The 21,351-nt window shown below is 41.9% G+C and overlaps 1 protein-coding gene across 4 annotated transcripts in view; it reads right to left on the bottom strand.

Moving 5' to 3' along the window:
- Nucleotides 1-21,351, bottom strand: part of MYO9A (myosin IXA) — a 464,628-nt gene that overhangs the window by 364,490 nt on the left and 78,787 nt on the right. For all 4 annotated transcript variants that reach the window (XM_073363174.1, XM_073363176.1, XM_073363175.1 and 1 more), the window contains one exon: nt 5,974-6,887. In XM_073363174.1, coding sequence (XP_073219275.1) covers nt 5,974-6,816 — 843 coding nt within the window. In that variant the 5' untranslated portion in view covers nt 6,817-6,887. The remainder of the gene's footprint in view (nt 1-5,973; nt 6,888-21,351) is intronic.

The following is a 21,351-nucleotide window of genomic DNA, read 5'->3' as shown; positions in this document are numbered from 1 at the left end:
TAACGCATTCCAGTGTTTCACCACCCTCCCAGTGAAAAAGTTTTTCCTAATATCCAATCTAAACCTCCCCCACTGCAACTTGAGACCATTACTCCTCGTTCTGTCATCTGCTACCATTGAGAACAGTCTAGAGCCATCCTCTTTGGAACCCCCTTTCAGGTAGTTGAAAGCAGCTATCAAATCCCCCCTCATTCTTCTCTTCTGCAGACTAAACAATCCCAGCTCCCTCAGCCTCTCCTCATAACTCATGTGTTCCAGTCCCCTAATCATTTTTGTTGCCCTTCGCTGGACTCTCTCCAATTTATCCACATCCTTCTTGTAGTGTGGGGCCCAAAACTGGACACAGTACTCCAGATGAGGCCTCACCAATGTTGAATAGAGGGGAACGATCACGTCCCTCGATCTGCTTGCTATGCCCCTACTTATACATCCCAAAATGCCATTGGCCTTCTTGGCAACAAGGGCACACTGCTGACTCATATCCAGCTTCTCGTCCACTGTCACCCCTAGGTCCTTTTCCACCGAACTGTTGCCTAGCCATTCGGTCCCTAGTCTGTAGCTGTGCATTGGGTTCTTCCATCCTAAGTGCAGGACCCTGCACTTACCCTTATTGAACCTCATCAGATTTCTTTTGGCCCAATCCTCCAATTTGTCTAGGTCCTTCTGTATCCTATCCCTCCCCTCCAGCATATCTACCACTCCTCCCAGTTTAGTATCATCCGCAAATTTGCTGAGAGTGAAATCCACACCATCCTCCAGATCATTTATGAAGATATTGAACAAAACCGGCCCCAGGACCGACCCTTGGGGCACTCCACTTGATACCGGCTGCCAACTAGACATGGAGCCATTGATCACTACCCGTTGAGCCCGACAATCTAGCCAGCTTTCTACCCACCTTATAGTGCATTCATCCAGCCCATACTTCCTTAACTTGCTGACAAGAATACTGTGGGAGACCGTGTCAAAAGCTTTGCTAAAGTCAAGAAACAATACATCCACTGCTTTCCCTTCATCCACAGAACCAATAATCTCATCATAAAAGGCGATTAGATTAGTCAGGCATGACCTTCCCTTGGTGAATCCATGCTGGCTGTTCCTGATCACTTTCCTCTCATGCAAGTGCTTCAGGATTGATTCTTTGAGGACCTGCTCCATGATTTTTCTGGGGACTGAGGTGAGGCTGACTGGCCTGTAGTTCCCAGGATCCTCCTCCTTCCCTTTTTTAAAGATTGGCACTACATTAGCCTTTTTCCAGTCATCCGGGACTTCCCCGGTTCGCCACGAGTTTTCAAAGATAATGGCCAATGGCTCTGCAATCACAGCCGCCAATTCCTTCAGCACTCTCGGATGCAACTCGTCCGGCCCCATGGACTTGTGCACGTCCAGCTTTTCTAAATAGTCCCTAACCACCTCTATCTCCACAGAGGGCTGGCCATCTCTTCCCCATTTTGTGATGCCCAGCGCAGCAGTCTGGGAGCTGACCTTGTTAGTGAAAACAGAGGCAAAAAAAGCATTGAGTACATTAGCTTTTTCCACATCCTCTGTCACTAGGTTGCCTCCCTCATTCAGTAAGGGGCCCACATTTTCCTTGGCTTTCTTCTTGTTGCCAACATACCTGAAGAAACCCTTCTTGTTACTCTTAACATCTCTGGCTAGCTGCAGCTCCAGGTGCGATTTGGCCCTCCTGATATCATTCCTACATGCCCGAGCAATATTTTTATACTCTTCCCTGGTCATATGTCCAACCTTCCACTTCTTGTAAGCTTCTTTTTTATGTTCAAGATCCGCTAGGATTTCATCATTAAGCCAAGCTGGTCGCCTGCCATATTTACTATTCTTTCGACTCATTGGGATGGTTTGTCCCTGTAACCTCAACAGGGATTCCTTGAAATACAGCCAAATGCCAAAACTGTTGCTCTATTCAGGGAAGAGACAGATCACAAAACCTGATCTGAAGCCCATGACAACCAGGAACCAAGCATTCTCAGATGAAGAGATGAAGGGACCAGCTACAGAACAAGTTTCCAAAGTGGGGGGGGGGAGGTGAATCTAGAATAGCCTTTGGGAAACACTACAAAATCTCCCTAACTTGAAAAAACTAGAACTAAACAAACAACATAGTCACCCCCATTTTTTCCTCTTAAGGAAAAACCTTACTCCAAACAGAGCTTTTTATAATCTGAAAAAGGAGAAGAGACAAGGACTCCATGAAATCCACTAGTCACTTCATTATTGCCAATCTTGCACTGTGATTGGAGGCAGTACAAGACGCTGTGACAGAAAAAACAGCAATCTGGATACACATTCAAAACAGTTCACAAAAGCAAACAGAAGTAATACATTTTGAAGTACTCTTTCAAGGACTTGAAGCCAGTTTTCTCCACCCAGAAGTAGCACTCTTCCTAGCAAACAAACATATTTGAAAACTTGGGTGTAGTATCCTGCCTTCTCTTGAGCTCCTGAAGGAACACTTCTGAGTCCTAGCTTCCCAACTCCCAGGGAGATGTTATCTCTTCCCTTTATTATGAAAACTCGGATGCAGGCCCCTTGGGTCCAGAAGGTTTTTACAGAAACAAAATTCCTATCCTCCTATCACACAAACAAAATTCAAGTTTGTAAGGAAGGCTGTTTTTAAAATTCGATATGACAAAAAAGCATCAGGACACTTTTCAAAAAGTGAACAATTGTATTCCATGTTCTCAGTTCAATTTCTGTGGGGGAAAAACGGTTACTAATATGCCCTATAGCAATAATTCTTAAAGATGTGTTGCACATGTCCATTCCACTTCAGGTGTGTGCATGCACTGCGCACCAGAATTGGAGATTTTTCCTAGAGCGATACCTGTCACAGCAGCACATTCGTGCTGCTACACAATGGTATAAATGGTGGAGCCACCTTGGACCCTCCTCGGTTTCTTCTTACAGGACAACCTCTGATATAGAAGGGAAGGAGGGGTGGGTCATGGAATGGACATGTGCAAAACATCTCAAAGAAAAGTTACAGAACAGATCAGTAACCTTTTTTTCTTCAAGTGGCTGCACACATCCATTCCACTTCAAGTGATCCTCAAGCAGTTCAAACAGGAGTTGGATTTCTAAGTCTACCTGAACAGTGACTTTGCATCATCTCTGGAATGCTGAAACATAGCATGATGAGTTGAAAAGGTATGCACCAATGACTAAGCTGCAGCTCTACAAATGTCTGTTGTAGACATGTGGGCCAAAAAAGATGCAGAAGCTACTTGACATCTTGTAGCGTGTGCTATAACCCAGTCAGAGGTGGTTTCTTGGCAATGTCATGGCATAGACATGTGCAGGATAAAATCCAGGACAAATGCCCTACATCGAGAATGGAAGGCCCGTTGACAAATGAAATGCACAGCTGGGATGATGATCTAAACTGCCTACTTCTATCCAAGTAAAAGGCCAAAGCCCATCAAACATCCAATTTATGGAGAGTCTCTCTTTATCATTATGAGAATGGGGCTTAAGAAAGAATATCAGTAAGTATATGGCTCTCTTGAGGTGGAATTCCAGTACTACTTTAGACAGGAATATAGGATGTGGATATTAAGGATTGTCCTTAGAAAAAAATCATGGCAGGATGGTCAGCTACAAATGCCTGTTACTCCTCCACCCTTTTCATGGATGTAATAGCTACCAAAAATGCTACTTCTATAAACAGGTGCAGTAAGGGAGGTAGCTATTGGCTCAGAAAATCAACTCATGAACACTGCCAGCACAAGATTCAAGTCCTAGGGAGAAATGGGATCCATGACCTGGGGATATAACCTATCCAGACCTACCGAGACTCTGACTACAGATCACAGGAGTAAGAAGGAACTACGGGGTTCCAGGTTGGCTCCTCCCTTGACAGCACTGTGCAGAAGCACAAGACTGGAGAGGGCACTCACGCTCCAATGGATAACGCTTAAGCCATGCGTATGCTACAAAATTAAGTCAACCTAATTTACATTGGCATACAGCCGCCACAGTAATTATATCACTTGTGCGTATCTACGCTTTGTGTTCCTTGTGTCAGCAGTTTGCATCCTCACCAGGAGCACTTGTATCAATTGTACTGTTAGTGTGGGGCATAGCTGGATCGCTCCTGAAAGCCAGTAAAAGTTCATGTAAGAAACGCAGTATCTACACTGAGACTGCATTGACCTAGACTCTACACCACTTGTAGAGATGGAGTTATAAAGTCATTGTAGTGAGGAAGTGTGACAGTCTGTATCCTCATGTTCACCCTTTTTACAAAATTATAATGTATTTTGTACAAAATTTGCCTTGTGAGGTATCATTTGAAAACTCATAATTTGCTGATCATTACTGTCCTGGTAAGATGTGTGTGGCAACTTTGTATGTAAAGTTAAGATTCTACTGTCTGACTTTACTGAGGCATGCTCCAAGTCTAGGAAAGCACACAAAAACCAGTTCCTCAGAGACAAAAGGCAAACTGATGCCTCAGTCAGGTATTAACAAAATCAAATGGACTATCACCTGGTTAAGTGGCCATTCTTTGGCAGGAAAAAGTGTGAGCGAGAAATTTACATTTTGTCAAAGAAACGGTTGGAGATTCTAGGCCTAACTTGGGGACGGGTCCTGGCTGAAAGGTATCCAGATTGCTATAAGTATGTGGTGAAAGAAACCTTTCCTAGAATGCATTTAGCTCATTAAGTTAGATATTAGTTGTGTTTTACCTTTTATTTCTTTGTAACCAATTCTGACCTTTATGGCTTGTTACTTGTAACTAATTAAAATCTATTTTTCCATAGTTGTTAAACTTGTTTTATTATTTTATCTAAACCAATGTGTGTTTGGATTGAAGTGTTTGGGAAACTTCATTTGGGGTAACAAGTTTTGTACATATTTTCTGTTCATGAAATGACAGAGTTTATATGAGCTTGTGCTGTCCAGGAGGGTGCTGGGCAGTACAAGACGAACATTTCTAGGGGAAAGTCTGGGACTGGAAACTGCTGGTGCTGCATGTAATGTAATTCATGGGTGGGTGGCTATAGCACTCATACAATATAGCTGGGAGTGATTTACATGCTGGAGGCTGTGTGAGAGCAGACCAGGCGTGGTAGCTCTCACTGCAAAGCAGTGTAAGAGGCACCCCAAGCTGGAGAATTGAGCTGTCACAGTTGTTCAGCTGTCCAGATTGTATCTTGGGTAATGTCACAGGCAGTTACTTCAATGGGAGTGAAATTTAAGCGTAGACACTTCCATAGTTAGGTCAACGTAAACTACCTTATGTCAACCTAACTCTGTAGTCCAGACCTTAGGGATGAATTTCCATCTATGGTCATGCACACACCTGAAGTGGAACGGGGACATGTGCAATCACCTGAAGAACTACTTGACCAGCTCACCTAACTTTTTTCTTTACACAAATTCTCATCTGGCAACCGACTACACGTGCAGATTTTCTAGTATACGTTATTTTTTCTGACAGATGGGAAAGGAGGAGCAAGGTTTCCAACCTAAAGCTTGTCAAAATCTTAGTACAAATTAGCTTTTTTTTTTAAATCAAAAAACCCCAATAAAGTTAACTAACACGGACAGTATTTTGAAAGCCACAATACCAATGCACTAGGTGCAGTAAACTCCATTTTTAAATTTTCTAGTAGTTAAGTTTGTTAATTCAAAGAAATTATTTTGGGATCTCTAAGGTGTTTTATAAAATAAAATTCACTATTTTATAGCACTGCTAAAGCATGCCAAAGTGAAAAAGCATGTTATTAATAAATTCATAAAATAACTGTTCACTGAATTTTTTCAAGGAAGTTAAAATTGTATTGTCTTTAAGACGACACACACCTAAATCATATTATTGTTAATATTATAGTCTTGCTTACTATTATCATTTAGCAGATACCCCCAGACTGGCAATATAAAATCAGGACTATTTGTTTTATTACACATCAGAAAATAGTAGCATCGCTACTATCATTTTAATCTTACCTCAAGCACTGGTCCAGCTCCAAGAATAATCTGTTCCACTCCACTAACAAATCCCTTCTGGCTGAGAGCAGTGAGGTGATGAATCAGAAAGTTTGTGCTCTGTGTTTTCCCTGACCCACTTTCTCCTGAAATCACAATGCACTGGTTCTTCCTGCGCTGAAGCATAGCATGGTAGGCCACATCAGCCACAGCATAAATATGGGGCTCCAGCTTTCCCAGCTGATGATTATCATACATTTTGACATACTTAGGATTGTAAATGGGGAGAAATTTGAATGGATTAATGACTATCAGAATGCTGCCTACATAGGTATAAATTTTTTCCTGCTTAAAGCGGTTTCTGAGATTTTCCAGGAGTGTTTTCTCATTTAAATCTGGTAAACTGCACAAATCATCGTAGTCCTTCTGCTGTGGCTGAGGAAGGAATCCACGTTCCATCATCCTGCGACGCTCTTCTGTCACCTGTAACCAGGACTGGAGACTTCCATAATGAATAGACCCATCTAGATTCTTCTCCCTCAGAAGAAAGCGATAGTCTTCCCCACTCAATCGGTTCTCGAGGGCCATGCGGGGCCACAACATCATGCGCTGGACAGGGCAGTCTGTAGGGTTGAGAATCCATTCCTCCCCACCAAACTCCTTCACCTCTGCTAGGACATAACATTTTGTTTTGTCTAGTTGGAGTTTATTAATGAGAGAGTCTATTACCTCAGCAGCTGTTGATGTTTTTCTGGCAGTAATGGGGCAATAGATGGTCCCTTCAGCAATGCTCCCAGGGTATACGTGTAGTGTAAACTCGCTGTCCTCAAAGCGTCGTCTTCCTCCAACATCATTTATATTCATATTGAACCCCTTCCCATCAGTACCTGCAGTGCATCTTTAGAATGGTCCAGTATGCCGTCATGACATCAACACTACAAAAATCAAAGACAGAAACATTTTAGACTCAGGGTTCCTTTTAGTAACAGGTATTTTAAAAATATTTACGCATACTATATGAAAAGGTAAAGCAATCTAACAGCTAAATGCCACCCTCAATCATATTAAAAGTTTGCAAAAGGTAACTGATTATTTCGAAGTTTGACATTTGGAAAGAAAGCAGTTTTAAATATGATGCTTTCAAGAAAACTACAGCTAGAAGACCTTTACTGTGTTAACGGTAACAATTTCAGACTCCATTCTAATCTGATAAATTCAGGGATCGATCATTTCAGACTTTTGCAGTAACTACCACGATTCTAAGGTATCAGGGATTTGAAATTAGATCTCTAGTTTTAAATTAATGCATTCTATTATGTAGTCAGTGAAGAAAGTTGTGTATTTTGAGTGGTATAGCTACTGAATTAACCTGAGCAACTGTGATGCACTCATGCCCAAAACAACTCATTCTATAAAAGAGTTTAATTTTACAGATTAATTTGCTTTTGAGAGTTTGTACTTCCTGCATTTTCATTTTTAGATATTTAAAGCAAACAGAGGCAATGTCATTTAATGTTTTTTCCAGCTCACAACTATCTGTGCATCAGTTTACCCATACGTAAAATGCATTTAAAAATATCTGCCTCATAAAAATATCTGCCTCGTTATGACACTTAATATCTGTTAAGCCTTGAGATTTTGGGCAACTGTCACTATAACACAGCATTATTATTATTTTAAAAATTAAACAATGCCTTCAAATATCCGCAATAAAGGAATATTCTAACCAGAAAAGAAACCATTTTCCTCATCAGTACAGAGGTTTTCCCCAACCCACAATTCACAAGGCAGCATTCAAAGCAAAATAAGAGTATTTCATAATGTTTAGGTATTCTGGACACTGATGGGTTGTTCATAAGATTATTTAAAAGAATTTAATTCCGCATTTTTCATGAGGTCTAATTTCACTCAAAAACAAATACTGAAATTTTTACAGTTGAGACTATTAATGCAGTACCAAAGCAAAATGAAAGCTAGCTTACTATTTCTGACATTATGCAAATACACCGCTACTACGGCAAATGGTGTCAGTTTAGCAATACAGTGACTTGCCATAAGATGCCCAGAAATGCTGATTTTGGTTAAAAATCCAATTATATTAATTTGTATATAGTAGCCAACAGTATGCTAGGTGCTTTACAAACAGGTAAGACTGTCAGTGGAGAAGAATTCACCATACCCCCTCCCTGCCCTTGATACACCTATTCCCAGGTGAGGTAGCCAGTGGCTGGTGCAGGAGGCAGCTTCAGACAGCTGTGCTACATCTTCAAAGCAATTCCCACATGGAATTCTCAGCTGGGGCCAATTACAGCTAGAATCCAGTTCTCAGCCTACCTCACTGCCACACCCTTTAAAACAAAAACAAAACAAAAAAAGGGGGGGGGGCAGAAGGGACTCATGTAAACTGAGTAAAAATCCAGACCACGAACAGTTTCACTATCATGTAAAATGTTTGTTTTTTTAAAGTTCTAGCCCTGAGCACTCTCATCATGGTGTCCATTTTCCCTCATAAATTGCTTCAAACAGTGCAGAGAGTTACCAAAGTTCATAAAGCTAGCTCAACCCTTTTACTGCGCACTGGATATACAACCAAATTATTCGCACCGACAGCATAGATACTGACAATTTCTTATTGTGACTTTTTCCAGACAGAAAATGGGTGAGATTGCAAGCTGACAGCGGTTGAGTGGGTGTATGTTAGAGATTTTAATTATCTATAAAATGCATTCTAAAATCCTTTCATTCTCCAATTTATTTACAGTATTAACAGAGCTTAACTCTAAGTACTATGTGCTGTGCAGATTCTAATTCTATGGGAATTTATGTATTGTACACACTAGCTGATTTCAAGGAAAAAAAAATATTGCCAAAGATAAAAATAATTCCTGAGTTTGTGGCATACTACCGGAAGCGTAATCAAGTCATCTACTCATTCCTACATTTCCTTTCAGCACCACCCAAGATAGTCACAATGTTATGTGATATGGGCCATAGTCAGCCAGATGACACAGGCTGAGATTTTGTTCTGCACTTCTAAAGAGGTGCAATACAAAAATCACAACCCAGGCGCTGGTGGGAGGATGGTAGCTTTAAGCAACCTTTGTGCCCTCCCAATTCTGGGCTGCTCTGCAGGTCCTGGTATAACAGATGACCTTAGGGGCTTGTCCGAACTACATCAGCCTGTACACCTCACTGCCTCTGGGTTGCAGCACTGCTCAGAACTTCCACAGTCCTATGTGCTGCAGCCCTGCCATGACATGCCACTCCCACTCATATACCTGCTCCTGGCATACCCTCTACATCAGGATTCGTAAAGGTTCTTAAGAAGACATTTCTATGACTGTCTTCCTCCATTCCTGCACCAGGGGAATCCTAACCTATTGGATTTGAAGCTAAAAAGAGCCTCTCTACACCACTCCAGCCCTTTTACCCAGTATGAAGAGGCCAAAGCAGAGGTGAGAATATCAACCACAGTGTCTATTTCCAACTTTGCCAATGACTTGACCTATGAGCTTGGGCAAGTTACAACCTATGCCTCAGTTTATCACTGTGTAAAACAGGGAAATCACCTAGCTCGCATTGGTGTTTGGGTGTTTAATGTACTAAAGTTTGTGAAAGGTTTTTGAGATCCTCTGATGGAAAGTATTTTATGAAATGCAAAGTATTTTATGAAATGCAAAGTATTTTATGCTGTATCTACTTATTCATCTCTAGTCAAATATTTCAACAAGTGTACACTCCTAGATATGTGCTTGAAGAACAGAATAAATCAGTTTGTTCCCATGAAACATACTTGGCAAGGAATCAAACAATATGCTATGAGAGCTGTACACATTGCTTCAGGACACACTCTGAACTAGAAAGTACACACTGCTGGATTCCTTGGCTAGCGCTAATTTAAAAAAAATATATATATATATACACACACACACACTAGCCAGTGGTAACTTTGTAAATAGTTTGTTTTTAAACTCTCCACTGACTGTAATATCTGCTACTGGGGGGTTGGGGGGAGAGTGTGTTTTTACATTACCTAACTCAAGATAAGTAAATCAAGCTAAAATCCTAGTGAAGACAAGGCAGCTATTGTTTCCACACCAGCTAGCAGGTCATGTTAAGGGTGGGGAAGCCTAGGGTTTAACTTGACTTGTTAACTCATGTGAAAACAAACTGACTTGTCTTCACTAGGATTTTACCTCAAGTTAACACACCTTTCTTCTTAATGAAGACAAGACCTTAGAAGCTTGACAAATTCCACATAATCTGTAAAAGTCTGTAAGAGGTCTCATCCTCCCCTTGCTGGCCCCAGACAACTTTTGTCCACTTTTAGATATGCGTTATTCCATCACTGGCCATTATTAAATCAAGATTGGATTTTTTTAAAAAAATATGCTCTAGCTCAAAAGAAATTATTTTGGGGAAGTTTTATGACTTCTGTTATACAAGAGGTCAGACTAGATCACAGTGGTCCCTTGGAATCCATGAATGAATTTAGGAACCTGTGTTATTTTGACACAGTAGCATGTCACAACAAAGAGCTGCATAACTGAGCTACAGTATCAGAACCTGAGAAGTTTGGCAGACTACAGAGAAAAGAACTGATCTTGTGGACTGCAATAATACCAGTAACCTTGGAATTGTACCTTAGCACAGTCCGTTTCACTGTGCTACTTTTAAAGCTAGAAGCATCCAATGAAATTCTAATTTAGGAAAATACCAGAGAAAAGCCAACTGGTTTGCAACACTTTTAAAGTGACAGAACTGCACAAACCTCAGAAGTAACATCAGATATATGCACTCATGTTCTATCAGATGAGTGAGTTTAATATTTGGAAATAGTGCCAGAAATGTTTTAGGGATGTATCATTTTAGGTCAGTGGACTGTTTGCAATATTAAGTTATTATTATATTATTAATATATATATTAATATTAATATATATTATTATTATTATTATAACATCAATGAAGTTTAATTATACCGTGCAAAATACCTCTCAATGTTTGGTCTCTGGATTTTAAAAACACCATTTTTCCAAAGTATACTAGAAGGAATACTATGATAAAATGTGAGTAATCCATGCAAAGGAAAATAGTAATTACTTTCCCAAGTTTAAAGGCATAGCAGTAATCCTCTAGAGCAGTGGTCACCAACCAATCGATCTACTGGTCAATCCTGGAGACTATCCCCGTCAATCACGATCTCCAGCTGCAGCGTGGCTGCCACTAAGGCAGGATCCCTGCCTGCCCCAGCTCCACGTCGCTCCCAGAAGCAGCCAGCACTGCCCCAGGAAAGAGGGGGGGCAGAGGTCTCCACAGGCTACTCCTGCCTGCAAGCACTGCCCCTGCAGCTCCCATTTCCCAGGAATGGGGAACTGTGGCCAATGGGAGCTGTGGGGGTGGTGCCTGCAGAGAGGGGCAGTGCGCAGAGTCATGTGTGCCCCCAGGAGCCGCTGGGGTGCGTTGGCCCCTTCCAGGAGCGGCGTGGGGCCAGGGCAGGCAGCGAGTAGCCCTGCGGCGACGACGACGACTGGGAGCCGCCCAAGGTAAGTGCCGCCCGGCAGGAGCCCACACCCCAACCCCCAGCCCCCTCCTACACCCTGTACCCCCTGCCCCCACCGCCCAGACCCAGCACCCCATACTCCCTCCTGCACCCCAACACCCTGACCCAGCCCGGAGCTCCCTCCTGCACTCAAACTCCCTCCCAGAGCTTACACCCCTCACCCCCTCCTGCACCCCAATCCACTGCCCCAGGCCCAGCCCAGAGCCTCCCTCCCACACTTAAAGATTAGACTTGAAGATTAGATTTTTTTTTTTTTAAGATATGCTCTTGGAATTATTTTAGAAAAGTTCTATGGCCTCGTTTATACAGGAGGTTAGACTAGATGATCACAATGGTCCCTTCTGGCTTTAGAATCTGTGAAAGTTTCTCCATGTATGAGAGTTCTTTTTTCAGATAGGAATGCATATCTATTAGATGCATCTATTTTGGTATGTAAATAGTATCGGAGTTTACAGACATATTGTACCATAAGCTTTAATAGCTGACAAGCTTTTCCATTTTTAAACCCTGGTAGGCAATGAAATTTTTCAAACAATAAAAATGCTGACATTACTGAATGTATGTACTAAATGTTTCTGTTGTAGGAAGAGCAAAATTTTTAATCAAGTATTCTTAAAAAAAGAGTGATGTAGGACACTCATTATTTTGACCATTACCTGTTGTAAGCTAAATATGGCTTGGTTAAAATTTTAAGTTACACCCCAGAGCTACATAATTTTCTGAAGATGGTAAGCCAAGCCCTGTTACTAATTAGCATTAACTGGACATTATAGGTTATATCCCTCACACACCATGGGGTGGGAGCATTGCAGCGGTAGTATGCTTGACCCTCAGGGGAAGTCTCTCACTCATCACTCTGCAAAGACCACTTTAGCTATTCAACAGAGCAGCACTGATGGGCTCCAAAGGAAGCCACATTAAAATCCTCCCCAGATGTGGGGAAATTGCAGGAAGACACCCCCCCTCCCAAAAGGAGATAAATAGGATGGTGAAGATTCTAGGAGACTTCTGATTACCCTTGCTGCACTGTAGCTTCCACCAGGCTTAAGGCTGAGGCCCAGATATCACCCTTTTTTCACGCTGCCTGCCTACTGCCCAGCCAGAAAGAGAAGTTTCAGACTTTTCTCCAGGGATGAAGAGGGCTTCAAATGGCACAAATAACAAAAAGAGCTGGCCACTGAAGACACCATTCCATGTTCGTTCATGAGGGACCCCTTTCCTCCTCAATTTTGACAGCTGCAGCTTCAAGTCACCAGAGCTAGGCTACATCTACACTTAAAACTGTAGCACAGCTGCAGTACTGTAGCAAATCCACCTCCTCGAGAGGTGGTAGCTAGGTTGACAAACACTGGATGGCTAAAAAAGTAGAAGAGACTAATGTAAAGATTGAGGCTGATGAAGGAAGAGTGCTGGAAGAGAAGCTCTCTTTACTCGATTAACTTAGGGCTGGTCTACACTGAAAACTTACATTGGAATAGCTACGTCTCTCAGGGGTGTGAAAAATCCACACCCCCTGAAAGATGTAGCTATGCCAGCCTAAGACCCAGCGTAGACAGTGCTTAAAATATATGACGTGACAAAAGGGAGGAAGGGTCAATTAAGCAAAGAAACTAGTAAAGCAACTTCCCTTGAAGAAAAAATATAAAATCCTCCCATTATTGAACCTCTCACCTACATTAAATTTAATGGGAGTCCAGAACACTTATCCACCAATATGTTACACCAGCTGCTCTGACTGATAGAACAGGAATAGGTTAGGATAAATAATTCCTTAAAGCTTAATAGAAAATGTTACATGGTTGCCATGAAAATTCAAACAAACACTTATAAAAACCAAGAAAGAAATTTGTTACCATAAACAAATTTTGCTGCTCTACTTTACATTAGTTTAGGAAATTTCCCCCCCAATATTTTGTGATATAATATAACACAAATGCAAACATTGCTGAACCCATCTCTGCTGTTGCCTCAAGTCTAAGGAGGAAAAAACCCAACCTTTTACTATCAAAGCTGTTGCTAGATTGAGCCGTTTGCTGGTAAATAGCATAGCTTTTCCTGTGTCATTGTTTCTCTCTTCTTTAGGCAAGGAAAGGTTACTTACTCTATCCACAAGGAAGCCCATGAGAACTAGCAAGTGTCAGGTTTCAATATACTAGAGTATGATTATGCACAGCCTTGCTTACAAGACACTTAGTTTAATAATTTGCATGCTGTTTTTGTTGTGTATCCATATTTTTTGGGTGTACTCATGTTTTTGTTGTGTACCCATTTTTTTTCCTAGTGTTCACCATGTTGTTCTCCTTAACCTATTATTCTAACGGCACTAATACTATTGAAATTAAGCATCTGTCAGGGTTTTCATTACAACCTTTGTTTTCAGAAATTTACAACTGGCAACACTTCTCCTAAAATTAATCTAATTTGAAATGGTTCACTTTGGGTATTACCTTTTATTCATTTTAAAACTGTTCTTTTTAATTTCTCTGGACTCACCTTTACTCTAGAATTACAAGTAAAAAAAGCACCCAATGTTTGTTTGTAAGAACAGGTTAGAGAAACATCTGTCAGGGATGGTCTAGATCAGTGTTTCTCAACGATTGGCCCGTGAACCAGCACCGGTCCCTGAAATCTCCCTGGAACAGTTTAGGAAAGCAGCAAACTAGACCCTGTTACCAAAAAGGTTGAGAAACGCTTGTCTAGATAACACTTAGTCCTGCCTCAGCACCGAAGACTGGATTACATGACTTACTGAGGTCCCTTCCAACCCTACATTTCTATTATTCTAATTTACTTTCTCTATAACATGTTCGCACCTATTCAAGTCCACAGTAAGCTGGATAAACATATATTTTAGACCAAGTTTTTATCTCTTCTCATTGGAAGTTTTTTTATTACTTTAATTTCTGTTGTCCTTCTATGGACTTTTTCCCATTTCTATGTCCTTTGTGAGATGCAGTGAACAGAACTGAATATTGCATTCAAGGTGAGGGCATACATTCGTACATCAATCTATATTTTGTACATCTCAAGTTTCTTCTGTTTAAAAAGCCCAGGAATACATAAATGTTATTGCTGTACTTACACATAATGTATTGTTTGCAGATACAACTTTAAAGTGGAAAGGTATTTCAAAGTCAGTAATGTATCTTGAAACTGCTAATAAATAATCCCATCCTCAAAAAGAGTGAAATCAATTACTTTAAGTCTAGTTTATGTCAAATCGCTTGCATCTGTTCAGAGCGTAGGCTTCAGCAACAATTTCTGATGGAATAAAATCAAAGAAATACAAAAAATAGATGGGCTGGGACCAAACGTGTTAAAAGGAACAGAACAGGACAGGTGTGCCAGATGCACCTGTATATACCTTTCAACAGTTAACTGAATAATCTAAAACTGCATCACAATGTGTTTACATTCTGACATGTCCTACAGAAAACAATGAGTGTGATAAGATGAGTATGTAGAATATACAGTTTATTTGAACTGTGTAACATGCCAATAAAATCAGTAATCCAACACTTGCACTCTGTGTTGACACAACCATTCTGCTGCCACACAAATGACAAAGAAAAGTCCAAGGTAATATTTCTATCTACATCTAGGTAGAAGGAGCTATACCACTATAGCATACTCAATTCCAGAACGATGAACCAAACCCAGGATTCTAGAGTTTCAATATTCCTCTGTTGTCCAGTCAATAGCTGTGAATACCATTGCCAAAAATGTGTATCCCTTTCAGTTCTAGTGACTGGTCCACATAAGGATAATAGCCTACTACTAATGCCAGATTACTCGGCTTAATTGGTAACATAAGAATGGCTATACTGGGTCAAACCAATTATCCATCGAACCCAGTAACCTGTCTTCCAACATCACCCAGAGCCAGAGGCTTCAGAGGGAACAAACAGAACAGGGCAATTTTTCAGTGATCCATCCATCCCCTATCATCCAGTACCAGCTTCTAGAAGTCAGAGGCTAATTTACAGTAGCACCTCAGAGTTATGAACTGACCGGTCAACCACGCAACTCATTTGGAACCAGAAGTTTGCAATCAGGCAGCAGCAGACACACACACACACAAAAGCAAATATAGCACATTACTGTGTTCAGTGTAAACTATTAAAAAATAAAGGAAAATTTAAAAACGATTTCACCAGGTAAGGAAACTGTTTCTGTGCTTGTTTCATTTAAATTAAGATGGTTAAAAGCAACATTTTTCTTCCGCATAGTAAAGTTTCAAAGCTGTATTAAGTCAACATTCAGCTGAAAACTTTTGAAACGACCACCATAATGTTTTGTTCAGAGTTATGAACAACGTCCATTTCCAAGGTGTTCATAAGTCTGAGGTATTCCCTTCTCGCTAGAGTCTGGGCAAGAACATGGAATATCTAGGGCTTGTCTACATGGTGCGTTAGCGCACACCAGCAGGGTATAAATTCTAGTGGACACCAGAGTGTCATGCGCTAATTGTCTGTGTGGACACTGCTGATGCACACTAAAAGTTCTTACATTCCCAAGTACACACAGACATAGTGCCATTTCAAACAGTCCTATGTTAATGCGCAATCAGGAACTTTTAATGTGGGGCAGCAGGGTCTGCACAATTAGTGCATATCACACTGGTGCACACTAGGATTTACACTCCATCTGGTGCAAGCCAATGCACCAAAACAAGCCCTCAGATCAAGTTTTGTACAAGAACAACTCACTAGAAAACAGTCTAGCCATTTAGTACATTCACATTTTAAAAGGCTACATTCTTAACAAAATAAGTCAATCTTTTCCCTTCAAAAAGAGTGAATTTTATACCCAAGTTATATATTTCTGAAACAATATAAAAACCGTGACTACATAATACAAAATCAGTAAAACAGAGAAACAAAGCTATATCAAAGCCTTTTAAAATGTTTACCATTCAGTAATTATGCAAATGCTAATTCAGAAATGTTGCAGAGTTTGTTCTTGAGAGGAATCCTTAAGATGAAAACAAATGCCGCAATGAGTGTTTTTGAATGCAAAAATAATCAGACCAATCCTTTCTCAATTTATTATTAATCTCCAATTAGCCATTATTTCAGTCCCCTCAGCTATTTCCCACCAATGATGAAAGCAGAGAAAGGCATCATGGTCTTATTACAGGTCTCATGCCAAGTTTTGTCTAACACAGGGGTGGGCAAACTTTTTGGCCCGAGGGCTACATCTGAGTATGGAAATGGTATGGTGGGCCATGAATGCTCATGGAATTGGGGGCTGAGGTGTGGGAGGGGGTGAGAGCTCTGGCTGCGGGTACGGGCCCTAGGGTGGGGCCAGAAATGAGGAGTTCAGGGTGCAGGAGGGGGCTGGGGCAGGGGGACAGGGTTGGGGAGAGTGAGGGATCCAGCTGGGGGTGTGAGCTCTGGGGTGGGGCTCAGGATGAAGGGTTGGGGGTGCAGGAGGGAGCTCTGGGCTGGGACCGAGGAGTATGGAGAGCAGGAGGGGGATCAGGGCTGTGGCAGGGGGATCAGGGCGTCGGAGGGGGTCAGCTGCAGGCTCCGGGTGGCACTTACTTTAAGCCGCTCCCGGAAGCAGCAGCATGTCCCCCTTCCAGCTCCTATGGGCAACACTCCTGCAGCTCCTATTGGCCGCGGTTCCCAGCCAATGGGAGCTGCAGGGGCTGCATTTGGTGCAGGTGCAGCGTACAGAGCCATTTGGCTGCCCCAACACATAGGAGCCAGAGGACATGCCACTGATTCCAGGAGTTGTGCGGAGTGCAGCAAGCCCCAGACCCCACACCTGGCTGGAGCTCGAGGGCCAGATTAAAACATCTGAAGGGCCAGATGTGACCCTCAGGCTGTAGTTTGCCCACCCCTGGTCTAACACATGCTCTATTCCAGGAACAGTTTTGCTCAGTTTTATAGCCAAAAACTAAACTTTCAATCTAACCACACATCCATGAATAAGATGTACATTAATGTGACAGACAAACTTTTAATAACTTAACCTAAAAAACTAAGACTTCTAAAAGTAACTACCTTGAAGGGGTCTGACTTTCCGAAGTATAGACAATCATTCAAAGTCAGGTGCTTTCAACATGCATCAAGATTTGCACTCCCAAGATCTAAGCCACTCAAAACTAATAACTTTAAAAATATCTTAACCCAAGTTAATACTTATTGTTTTTTCATATAAATACTTCTATGGATGATCTGCACCATTTAATAGGACAGTACTTTTTTTTCAAAAAGAAATGGGGCAGTAGTCTACTCAAATAATCATGCTCCTGATTTCCTACAGTAACAGAAAAGGAGATTTTGGTTGTGTTTTGTAAATTGCATTGTGGGTTTTTTTGTTTTGGTTTTTTACAAAAACCACAATTACAATGGAATCTGGGCTGCTGCTTCTTGTTAGGGAGCAACAAAGCACCACTTTCTAGCCTGTTAGCTTTTTAACCAGAAGCAACTGTTCTGGGCCATTATAACAACAGCCTTGTTCCAGAATCTTGTCTACAGTTTCCAGAAGAGGACTGACATGTTGACAAATGCAACTAAGCGGACCAATTTGTATGAAGCTATTAACTATTAACTACATTATAATATCTAAGACAAAAAACCCACAGACTCAAAAAGAGCTTTTAAAAAGCTGTGCTAATTTAATACAGCATTTAAGAGCTTCTTAGGTAATACATCCTATTAATATCAATTCTACTATCAAGACACTTTAACTTCTTAAATAATTAACAAAGCTGCATTATTAGAATAAGATGTACCCCTTTTTCTGAAGGCTTACTCAACTCAAGTAATTTAAAAGATAGCTATTTATGTATAACAAGAAAACATGAATTAAGATCTAAACATTCAGACACACTGAAATTTGATATTGAAAGTTTTGTTCATAAATGCAGCAGTTGCCTACATGTTATTTCTGATAACTGCAGGAGTTATGTGAACCGTAAAAAAGTGAAATATTTGGGGTTTTGTCCTTTACAGTGTGTGATGGTCTCAGACATTTCCATTTTTATTTGTTTACATTTTATATTCATCTCTTTGTTGGAGGACTGTAGCAAGAATGCAACCTTGTCTACAATAGGAATTTTTTTAAAATCCTATTGGTTGAACCAGTGTTAGCAACAGTGGGAGCTGTAATATAAATAAGATTTCCTTGGCTGGTAGCATTTATTACCATTTCAACTAAATCTCCTTTTCAATTGGTTTAAACTAACAGTAATGAAAATGTTGAACAGTACCAGTCTTGGCTAAATTAGAGAGAGCTAAGAGGTCACTGGAATTATAGTTCTTTAGCATCAGAGATATGTACTATTTTTTTTTAATATTTCTTGTGTGTGTAACAGGAGAAACACCAATCACTAAAACCACCAATGAAAAATATAAAATTTCAATATTGCTATGTGAACTCTTGATATAAAATGGTGTATGTGTCTCCTGTTTGAAGATAAGCAGCAGCACCTCTTCTGCTTTTTCAACCAGGACAAAAGTGAATTAATTCCAAACAACCAAATTATTAATCCATGAGCCTGCTTTCACACCATCATTGGGTGAATCTTACCCTTTTTAGAGTGTGGAAGAAGCCAATCAACCTTCTGAAGCAGCTCAGGGAAATGCAGACCTCAGCCAGACAAGTGCTTCAGCTACTGAAAATCACAACCTGTATGAATGAGTTGTGCAGTGGACCAGAGAGCACTCCCATCATCACAAGAGCTTTCCGGACTTAACTGAGCCTCAGAGATGAGCTTCAGGCATCCATTCTTCTCAGTGCAGCTATTAGACAGGCTCCTCAGTGGATAGAAATTCCAACCAAATCTACTGAATGACATGACTTTGCAAGAATAACTATGAAAAGTCCTCAATAGCAGCAGCCTTGGGGATGTAGAGACCAATATTTTTCTCCAGAAATCCTCAAGAGACATGGTCCAGAAAAAGAAAAGAAAGCATATCAACATCCTCAAGCCCAGAGCAGTGAGAAAGCAGTTGTGGTCTCATACCAATGACCAGGAGGAAAAAGAGGAGTCCACATACAGCACTACACAATTGAGTGCTCTTTTAGAATGGGTGGAAAAGGATTTGGGCCTAAAAAGTAACTCACATGGCAAGAATCTTCAATTTACAGGCAAACTGCTGAGTGAAACCATCAGTCCCAGTCAGTGGTCCCTGACCAGGACCGTCATGGCTCAATCTGAGGGAGCCTTGAAGTGAATCTCTGCTGCCTTTTCAAAGGACCAAAAATTTGCCAGAAAATCTGCACCATATTCAGAAACCTCCATGCCTGGGCAGCAGATACATGGTCTATCCGATGATCAGGGCACCATTTTATACTTTGTTCCCCTTTCTCCTGGTTTCTCCAAGGGTTCTGAGAAAGGTAAAGACAGTTTGAGGATTGCTAATGCTAGTGGCTCCTAACAGTCCTCACAGATCATGGGATTCATCTCCTTGCTCATTTGCTAATGCAGGAGGGAAAAAAAAATCTAGACTTCAGGAAAACAAAACATTGGTACTTTCCTCATGAATCTTCAGATACTACATATTTTACCTCTCTCTCCTTCCAAGATCTGCTATAAACTGTTACAGTTCATTTGGAGAATGTCTACACAAGGAAAATGCATAAAGTTACACGCTAACTAAAACCATGTTAAACACTATTTTTCCCTTAAGTGGGCAAGCATAGTCATGTGGGAAAACATATTAGTTCTAGGCAGAGGTGAAAGTAAGTCGGTACGCCCCGGTACGGTGTACCAGAAAGAGCCAGTGCGCCGTACCGGGACCGGCTTTCCCAGACAGCAATTTAAAGCCCTGGGGTAGCGGCAGCAGGGCTCCAGTGGGGATTTAAAGGGCTCCGGAGCTCTAGCTGCCGCTACTGCCCCAAGGCCGTTTAAATCCCCGCCAAAGCCCTGGGGTAGTGGCAGCGGGGCTCTGGCGGGAATTTAAAGGGCCGGAGCAGTAGCGGCTGCTAGAGCCCCGAGCCCTTTAAATCCCTGCCTGAGCCCTGCTGCCCGAGCCCTGGGGTACCAGTGGCGGGGCTCCAGCGGGCATTTAAAGGGCCCCGAGGCTTCAGCCCCTGCTACCACCTGAGGTCCCTTTAAATTGCTGCCGGAGCCCCACCGCCACTACCCCAGGGCTCGGGCAGCAGGGCTCAGACGGGGATTTTATGGGCTTGGAGCTCCGGCAGCTGCTACCACAGCGGAGCCCTAGGTCTTTTAAAGCTCTGCCAGAGCCCAGTGCCCCGGGGTAACAGTGGCAGCCAGGAGTCCCCAAGGCTCCTCAGTGATTTAAAGAGTCCGGGGCTCCACTGCAGTAGCGGCAGCTTGAGCCTGGGCCCTTTAAATCATAGAATCATAGAAGGCTAGGGTTGGAAGGGACCTCAGGAGGTCATCTAGTCCAACCCCCTGCTTGAAGCAGGACCAATCCCCAATTTTTGCCCCAGATCCCTAAATGGCCCCCTCAAGGATTGAACTCACAACCCTGGGTTTAGCAGGCCAATGCTCAAACCACTGAGCTATCCCTCCCCCCCGATCACCCCCAAGCCCCAGGGCTCCCAGCCGCCTCTGCAGCTGGTAGCTTGCGGGTGATTTAAAGGGCCTGGGGCTCCCAGCTGCCACTACTGCAGCTGGAGCCCCGGGCCCTTTAAATCGAGATTTAAAGGGCCCAGGGATTTAAAGGGCCCAGGGATTTAAGGGCCTGCCTCTTCCGGTTGAGGCCACACCTATTCCGGTTGAGGCCACGCCCCATGCTCAGAACTCCAGCATACCAGTAAATCCTTTTACTTACTTTCACCCCTGGTTCTAGGATAATCATGACAGTTAACAGGTAGTGCTGACTAAGCCAATTTGTTACTTTTTGCCATAGCA

The sequence above is a fragment of the Lepidochelys kempii genome, chromosome 10, assembly GCF_965140265.1.
Source record: "Lepidochelys kempii isolate rLepKem1 chromosome 10, rLepKem1.hap2, whole genome shotgun sequence".
Taxonomy (NCBI): domain Eukaryota; kingdom Metazoa; phylum Chordata; order Testudines; family Cheloniidae; genus Lepidochelys; species Lepidochelys kempii.
This window is presented reverse-complemented; position numbering and strand designations above follow the sequence as displayed.